The sequence below is a fragment of the Falco naumanni genome, chromosome 11 (genome assembly GCF_017639655.2).
Source record: "Falco naumanni isolate bFalNau1 chromosome 11, bFalNau1.pat, whole genome shotgun sequence".
Taxonomy (NCBI): domain Eukaryota; kingdom Metazoa; phylum Chordata; class Aves; order Falconiformes; family Falconidae; genus Falco; species Falco naumanni.
In genome coordinates this window covers 14043425-14052297 of record NC_054064.1, presented here as the reverse complement: position 1 = coordinate 14052297, position 8873 = coordinate 14043425, and the positions used below count along the sequence as shown (strand labels likewise).

The following is an 8873-nucleotide window of genomic DNA, read 5'->3' as shown; positions in this document are numbered from 1 at the left end:
CGTTCGTCACCGCTCCAGCCTAGCGCGGCCCTTGGCCGTAGCCCGCGGAGAGGGGAAAGGAATCGCCTCCTCCGGGCGGAGCCCTGCGCAGGGACGCGGTCGTTAACGCGGGGAGAAGGGAGCTCTCCCCGCCCGCTACGCCGCTGCCCGGGCGCTGGGACCCGGCAGCCGCTCCCCACGCCCCGGAGCCGCCCCCGCCAGCCCAGGGCGGGGCCGCGGTTGTTCCGCTGTGCGCCTGCGCTTGGCCCCGGCAGGTTGGGGCGCCGCCGGCACCGCAGCGCGGCTGGGGCGCGCTTCAGTCGCCAAGCGTTGGCCGCCCCGGGGGGCTGCTTCGCCGGGGACTCGCCGTCTGCCGGGCCCCGCCGGGATCCCGTTGGCCCGGCAGGAGCCTCTGCGAGAGACAGCTCCGCTCGCCGCCAGCCATGGACGGGGACAGGGTGGAGATAGACGGGGGCATCATGGAGGGGGTGAGCACCAGCGGCGGGCTGGCCTCGCCCCGCCTCGGCCCGGGCCGCGGGGACGGGCGGGCCGGTGGCGGCCGGCAGGGCGGGCAGCGCCTGACGAGCGCCTTTCCTCCGCGCAGGGCGGGCAGATCTTGCGGGTGTCCACGGCGCTGAGCTGCCTGCTGGGCCTGCCGCTGCGGGTGCGCCGGATCCGCGCCGGGAGGAGCCAGCCCGGCCTCAGGTAACGGCCCCGCCCGCGTCCGCTCGGCCGGGGGCTGCCCCCCCACGTATTCGGTATTTCCGAGAGCAAACCCCGTGCGTGTCCGTTGCCTGAAGAGGGCCCGTGATCGGAACATCCCGTCTGCGGCTCGCTTACAGGGAAGGCGTGACGGCGAAGGCAAGGCGGGGCGTGAAGCGAGCGCCCCGCAGCCCCCCGGTGAGGGTCCCGGGGCCCGTCCCCGCCCGGGCACCGCCGCAGCCCCGCAGCGCGGCTCGAAGGTGCCGCGGAGGTGCCGAACGGGCTGCACGGCACGAAACGTGAGGTGCACTGGAGGCCGTGTAATGCCCCAGCGGAACACGGTTCACCGAGCGTACGGTTTGCTTTCCTATTTAAATTAAACAAATGGAAACGCAAGCGCAGCAAGAAAGATCCGTAGCAAAACTGTTAGCTCTCCTGTGGCTCTGGCAACCGGGCACTGGCTTGGCTCCAGTTTAGCCTTGCCATCGCTGTCCCACTGCATTTTTGTCCAAGCATTTATCACGTTAGGACAAGCGATTGCTCCTGCATCTCATCTGTCTGTCTGGACCCATTCTAATGGAAAACACACCATAATCCTAAAAATTCCGTAATGGCCTGAATGCTGCTCCTTTGGCTCTTGTGAACTCAGAAGTGCTGTAGGAACCAAATCAAATTTCTCATCCCTGTCTGATCTGAAATTTGCAACTGTAGTATTTATTAGTTGGTGTTTAGGAGTTCCTTTAATGTAACATGAATACATGTAGTCTACTTGAATGTATCCTTATCTTTGTCTTGTTGTTCCAAGGCCTCAGCATCTGTCTGGACTGGCGATCATTCGAGATCTATGTGAGGGGAGGCTGGAAGGTGGAGAAATTGGCTCAACAGAAATAACCTTCACTCCTGGGAAGATAAAAGGTGGAACACACACAGCAGATACAAAAACAGCAGGGTATGTCTTTGTGCATGGCTAATGACTGACCAGTAACTGCTTTTAACTGCTTTTGGTAACTGTAAAATAGTAACAGAAGAAGTTTTCTCACTTTACCACAAAAGAGCAGGGGAAAAAAGAGCATTAATAAATATCTAATCAGCCAAAATCTGTCCCACCTGAGCCAGATATATATAACCAAGGAACCTTTAGTGTAGGCAGGATATGTATGACTAGAGTACATGCTAGTGTTACAGTTTTAAAATTATAGTCAGTAGTTGGACACTTGATTAATGCTAAGCAAAAACCAGCTGCCCATGTATTTAAAACTTTATCCTTTATTTTCTCACATAGTACATTACATATCAGGTCAAATGCATTAAATTAGATAAGTATCTCAAATCCACGAGATCTGAAATAATCCCTATTGTATAATAAAGTAAATTTTCAGGTTTTACTTGCACATGTAATGGTACGATATGAGATACTAGTCTTTTGGAACTGGGAACATATTCCATCCATGGTTCTTTGTGCCTGTATTTCTTCTAGTCTATATTTCTCTGTTGGGTCCTTGGTTCTTGGAATCTGTTGCAAAACGGAGTAAATGGATTTAGCTATGGAAGGCTGGTGTGAATAGTTGTTTGGAAGCATAGGCCAGGTTAGGCATAAGTTAAGGTTCCCTTTAAGTTAAGAGAGTTGCAGTGGTGTAAATAACCCAGCTGATGCCTTTTACATAACACAAAAAGGCTTGAGTAAGCAGCAATGTAGCAGAATTAGTAATTAAGCACAAGGGGAGGGGGAGGAAGGGAAACAAAGAAACAGTATGGTTAACAAAGATTTGGAAGTTATTTAAGAAAAAAAAAACCTGTATTTTCTTCAATTCAGTGGTGATTACTGTTTCACAATTCAAAATGGTCTTTGAAACCTCTCTGAGGTAATTGTTTTGTTTTGCTAAACAAACTTTTGGTAACATTGTTTTGGAAGCTTTTTATTATCTCTGAAATGTGTAGAGATTCAATAGGGGACTCTTGTATCTGAAAGCCTATTTTCTATGCCCCTGAATTTTCTTGTATGGGATGCTGACCAGCTTGTAAGCATTTTTGTAGTTTTCTAAATATTTTTTTATTAAATAAGTATTACAATATTAAAATTGCTGTCTGAGCCTTTCCTTTTTTTATCATCTGCCAGCTAAACCTGAGGTTTTCACAGTCCCATCATTCTACTAAGTAAACTACATTGCTTGCATTTTTTATATTCCCATTTGAAATAAAATTACTGTGAAACAAAAACCTTGATATACAGGCTTTCTAAGGACATGAAGTTTTAAATTAGTATTTTTTAAGACTAATAAGTTTACTTTATAGATAATGTTCAAAATCAAATATTTAAGTAAATTCTCTGGGAAGTTAATTGCCTTTGATACATAGTGATTGTATGGAATTCTGTGGATTATAACTGCATGACATTTGTAATATCTTTTAATTGCTTTCAGGAGCGTGTGTTTACTGATGCAGGTAGCAATGCCCTGTGTGCTGTTCGCTGCTTCCCCATCAGAACTTCATTTAAAAGGTGGGACTAATGCTGAGATGGCTCCTCAGATAGACTACACAGTCATGGTAGGGATAAATTTCTTTGACTTGGTGTATCTTTCATTCATATATATGTAATGTAACTACTATACTGCTGCTTTTACTGCAAGTTTATTTGTAATTACAGGGATTAGGCATGGGAATATAACACTGTTAGTGTACTATATGTAAAGAGCAACTAGTGTTTCGTGGAATTCCCTGAAACAGCAACTAGTCTGTGTGCTTTTAATTACTAAAGAAAATTTCTCTTTAAAATATTCTTTAGTCTGGAAGTGCTGTGAGTTGTTCAGCATTTCTCTGCCTCTTCCCATAAGAAGATCCTTTTACACAAAGTGTCATTCAGAGTGAAGTATGAGGAATGTCAAATAAGCTGTATATGGATGAGACTGGCTATCTTTTTTCTTTTTCTTTGTAATTATGTAACTGAAATTTTTGTGTTGAATTTTTTTTTTCAGACCGCATAAAATAGTGGGGAATTATAAATGCAAAATATACTCACTCTGAGTTTTTATATGTACTTGTTTTTCAGGTTTTCAAGCCAATAGTTGAAAAGTTCAATTTCACATTTAATTGTGACATAAAAAAGAGGTGAGCAACAGAGAACTGTGGCAGAGGCAGGCCTTGCTGAACTAATGTGTGAACACAGAGGCACGCACACAAGATGCTCAATCAAGTTGAGGGATGAATTTATAATACATGAAGTAACCTGCATTAGCTGCTTCTGTGTATACTGCCACCATATGATGAATGTGTTACAGTTCTTTCCTGTCTTTTTTTTTTTTTTCATTGCTGTCTTCAGCTGCTGTTTAACGTTTCCTGTGTGTGGGCTACTGCTGAAGGAAGTGTATGCTGAACAAGCAGTATATTACTGAGCTTTTTCTGAGGTGCCAGTTATGTTGGTGTTAGGTAGTTAATAAGATGTTATGAGGTAACACTGATAGAGAACCTAATACTATTCTAAAGATTTCTAAAGCACGCATCAAGAAAATTTATATGTACAGTAACAGAACATAAAAATGTATAATGAAATATATGAAAAGCCTTTCTGGCTTTTCTTGGTTTCCTTGTGTTTTTTGCATTTAGTTATATCTGATTACTGTTTCTAAATAGGGGCTACTATCCTCAGGGAGGTGGTGAAGTTGTAGTCCAGATGTCACCAGTCAAAGAGTTGAGCCCAATAAACTTAACAGAACGTGGCATAGTGACAAAGATATATGGAAGAGCATTTGTTGCTGGAGCACTGCCTATAAAAGTAAGTGCTGATAATAGGCTCTGGTAGTATCCAACTTCATATATATCTATATAAAATTGCATGTAATCTGCTTGATTTATCTCTACTGTTCCTGTATCCTGTGGTGTTTCACATACAGTGTAGCCTTATTAAATGGTTTCAGTTATTCAGGCCATGGAATGGAAGTTTTGACTTACCGTCTTGCTACACAATAAATGCATTTTAGGTAGCAGCTAAAGCAGGAAATGGGAGCAGCATCCCTGACACATTTCATATGACTGTTCAAAAGTCTTTAGCATATATTGAGCGGTATCTTATATGTGATTTGCATATCCTTCATATCTATGTGGATTATTTTAAATTTGAAATCACAGCCCTTGTTCATAGATTTGTGGGTAGACTAAGGTGCACTGTAATAGGCAGAGGTCAGAATACATCAAACTTTTAAACTATTGCTAAGGGTATTAGACAGGACAAGTTAAGGGTAGGTTTAACCAAAGGTAAAAGAGAGAAATTTGCTCCTTTGTACCCCCTTCTTGCTATTATTCCTATCCTGTCTGTGTTTACAGAGACTAAGTGGTGGGATCTCCTTAAGGCTCCTTCTCACACGCAGGCTAGGAATTAGTAGAGGAAGGAAGAGGAGAAACTGAGTTACTTTTTGAAGAGCTATGGACTGCTGGTCTTGGTCTTAAAATCTCCAAACCTATGAATTGGTGATGATTGGATCACAAGAATGTGATAAGTTTCATCTGCCCCCACCTCCCTGTGATTTAAAACTGTTATTTTATATATTTTATCTTGTAGGGTATATCCTGTACCTAGCAATTGTGAGGTGTTCAATGGTTTTGTTTGTTGGGTTTTTTTTAATAATCTACTGTCTTGAGGTAATCAAGACTAAAATCTAATCTTTCTATGAATCGAGAAAGCTTCTTGAATTTCTATTGATATTGAAGCTTCCACATACATCACCATAACTATCATTTGTTCAGCATGTAATGTTACCTAATTTTGTGGGAAAATTCTCAGAAGAGATGATGTTAAGTGCTTGCTTGTAGGGGCTTTATAACAATCTTTTTTATTTTTCTAGTTAATAAAGTAGCCACTTTCTTCAGGGATTCGCTGTAATAATTAGACTTACGAGGATAAAGTATTACTATGTTACATAAGTTAAATAATGTTTTTGCCTTTTATCTTGTTAGCTGGCAAAAGACATGTCTGCAGCAGCAGTGAGATGCATCAGAAAAGAAATCAGAGATCTTTACATTAATATTCAGCCTGTTCGAGAACCTGATGATCAAGCCTTTGGGACTGGAAGCGGAATAATGTAAGATGACCCCAAACCTTCTATTGATACCTGTAATCTTTCTGGTTGATTAGCTAGATTTTGATTACATATCTGGTAAATAAAGTGTAATGTTGAGTGATTTTGTTCTTAATAATGATTCTGTTTTTTCTGCTTAGCGTTGTTGCAGAGACTTCAACGGGTTGTTTGTTAGCTGGATCATCACTGGGCAAGAGAGGTAAGAGTTCCATGAAGTATACCTCTTTTGCATTTGTAAATGGAATCTTGCACTTTGTACTAAGCTGCTTCTGCATAGTGACAAAAATTACAAAATTATTAAACTTTTATCAGAATGGATTGTTAAGGATCACCGAGTTGAAAATGCTTCTGGACTTTAAGAACATACGGTCTTTGTTGTTTACCTGTAAAGTTTTAGTTTGACAGTCAGTCTAGATGTGTATTTAGATTATAAGGAGTAGAAGTGATTCTAGTTTTAAATGGTTTGAATAAAATGTTTCTCTGACTAAGTAGGGTTACTTTCTTTCCACTGCTTAGGGAGTATGAACTATGTGTCGTCATAAGATGGGAGGAGTTTTTTAAGCAGACAGTTGAGACAAGAGCGTGGAGATAAGGTTTAAAAAGTTGATCATTTAATGATATTTTTTTTTCTTCTTTCTGTATTTTTAAAATGTTAATTAATAATTGTCAGCTTCCTAACCTGGATTTCTCTGTTAGGAAAGAATTCTGACAAGGTTGGCATTGAAGCAGCTGAGATACTGCTTAGGAACCTTAAACATGGTGGAGCTGTGGATGATTCTCTGCAAGACCAAGTAAGGCTCCTGTATGTGTTTACATGAAGTTGAAATAGCAAGAACATGCATGTATGTGTTATTTGTAAAGAATATAAATCTGAACAGGGAAAGAACTGACATGTAGATTTCAGTTAGACCATATCTTCACAGGTAGGTGTGGCTTTACATAATAATTTAAGTCATTGGAGGTTTCTGGGTGTGGTCACAACATCACTAGGTCTAACAAATTACATACAGTTCAGAGCCACAGATGCTCCTGGCTTTGCACCCACACCCTTAAGTTTTCCCATCCTGTAAAGAGGTACAAATTTGTATCTATTTGGCGCTCCATATAGCGGAGTAAAAATAGCTCCTTGGTTACATATTAAGAATGATACTAAGTGAAGCTACTGGAGAACAGAATATCTAGGAGGTGCTCCTATTTATCTTGCTAACCTAATTTCATTTGAGGATGAAGACCCTCCACTGTCTCACTTTCAGTAACACAGCCTAATTAGAATCTTGGGCTGTTCTAGATAAGAGACATTACATCTTAGGTGTAAACACCCAGCCACACATTACTATTACATAGTACAATAGGAAGTGTTTTGGTCTTAGTTTCATCCTGCTTTTTGCAAAGCATGCACAGGACAATTGGTGAAAATGTGCCACAGCTAGATCCAATGTGCACGGGAAGTGCTCAGAGTTACATCATGCTTTAAAGAGTACTTGTCATGGTGATGTTTGTAAATCAAATCAGATGTTTTTAAATATCTGTCTGGTGAATATGTGATCGGAAAGCGTTAGAATTAAAAAACCTCTTCTGGAGTTTTTCTCTCCATAAAGCTAATCTACCAATCTGGAGTCTGACATAACTTTGGGGAATTTTGGGGTGGGAGGGTGAAAGAACGCAAGTTAAATGTAGTTAACAGGAATTCAGTGGCAAACTCCACTGTGGAAAAGTAGCAGCCTGTCTGCAATAGGCATTACAGTAGTAATTTCAAAGATTATTGAGGCTTGGATCACTCTTAACATTCAGCATTATGAACTTTTATGAAACTTGGGAGACTACATTTTTTACATCTACAGACATTTTGTATGCTTTTCCTTTTATTTTTCTTAAATCAGTAAGTTCGTAGGATCTGAAGATTTATTCGATAATTACCTTTCCTTCCCTTTCAGCTGATCATTTTCATGGCACTAGCAAAGGGAGTGTCTAGAGTAAAAACTGGACCAATTACCCTTCATACTCAAACAGCTATACACTTCGCAGAGCAGCTAACAAAGGTGAGCCCAAAAGTTCAGGAAGTTTTACCTATCAGTTGTCATCCAGTAACTAGGCAATGTGCAGTTCAGCAGGCATTGTGAACTGAACTTGATCATGGAGAGCAAGCATAGATAAAATAATTGCTACAATATTTGTGTGGAAGTTTACTTGCAGAAAGTGAACATACTTGAGAGTTAAATGCTTTTAGAATGGTTAGATACTTGCCACCTTTATTTAAATGTTTTCTAATGAAATCAGTCAAAGTTGTAATATATATCAACATATGGCAATACAATTATTAGGCATCAGATCTTGAATAGTTAAACTTATGTATAACTGAATTAGTGATATATTTCTAATCCTGTTTTAGGCCAAATTTACTGTGACAAAATTGGAAGAGGAAGATCCCGGTAAAGATACCTACATCATTGAGTGCCAAGGAATGGGGATGATAAACCCAAACTTATAGGTTTTCAAATAACAACAACAACAAAGATGACAGCAAGCTGACAAAAACAAAACTCAACATACCTCAGTGATGTATTGCACTACATTTCAAAGGATGTATGATATGCATGTGAACCAGAGGAGCCTTCTGTCACGTCAAAGCGATTTAATTTCAAGGATGATGTGGAATTCTTCCTTGATGTGCTGAGAATCTGTGGTGTGAAAAATGGAAACTTTACCTCCCCCCCCAGATTAGCAGCAAAGTGAGTACAGGCAGGACAGCAAATGGAATACATTGTATGTATTTGAGAGCTTCAGTTAGAAGCCTTGAAAATTCAGATTCAAAGGAGAAAATTACTAATTCAGTTTTGAAAAAATACTGATACATTCTTTCCCCTTTAAAAAAAATAGACATCTACGTTTTATTATGTGGGAACCTTTATGTTATGAGGTATACAGAATGAAGTGCCCCATCAAATCTGTATCACTGTTCTTCCTTAACCATTTTGCTTAAATTGTGTGTGAGGACATAATAAAGCAATATCACCAAGTGAAAGCCTGTTGTTTATATTTGCTGCCTATCTCAGCAAGTTGTGTTAGTGGGAGATTGCATACAAAGTAACCTTTTAGAGGTGTAATTTCTCTCCCTACAGAAAT

The 8873-nt window shown here is 40.8% G+C and overlaps 1 protein-coding gene across 2 annotated transcripts; it reads left to right on the top strand.

Annotated features, from left to right (window-relative positions):
• The first annotated feature begins 289 nt into the window (after positions 1-289).
• RTCA (RNA 3'-terminal phosphate cyclase) lies at positions 290-8772 on the top strand. Of its 2 annotated transcripts, XM_040611097.1 has the most exons (11): positions 290-467; positions 584-684; positions 1487-1630; positions 3102-3225; positions 3728-3786; positions 4309-4450; positions 5629-5753; positions 5891-5949; positions 6447-6541; positions 7685-7789; positions 8140-8772. In XM_040611097.1, the coding sequence occupies exons 1-11, from the start codon at positions 423-425 to the stop codon at positions 8236-8238; spliced, it is 1098 nt and encodes a 365-aa protein (XP_040467031.1). In that variant the 5' UTR covers positions 290-422; the 3' UTR covers positions 8239-8772. The 2 variants fall into 2 exon arrangements, with proteins under 2 accessions (XP_040467031.1, XP_040467032.1); XM_040611098.1 differs by lacking the exon at positions 7685-7789 and having other exon boundaries at positions 295-467.
• Positions 8773-8873: the final 101 nt, after the last annotated feature.

Bases quoted from the DNA above. Each gene is read 5' to 3' on its own strand.
- RTCA (XM_040611097.1), top strand. From the start codon at position 423: ATGGACGGGGACAGGGTGGAGATAGACGGGGGCATCATGGAGGGG. The intron at 468-583 runs GTGAGCACCAGC...TCCTCCGCGCAG, and splicing joins ACGGGGGCATCATGGAGGGG to GGCGGGCAGATCTTGCGGGT. The intron at 685-1,486 runs GTAACGGCCCCG...TGTTGTTCCAAG, and splicing joins AGGAGCCAGCCCGGCCTCAG to GCCTCAGCATCTGTCTGGAC.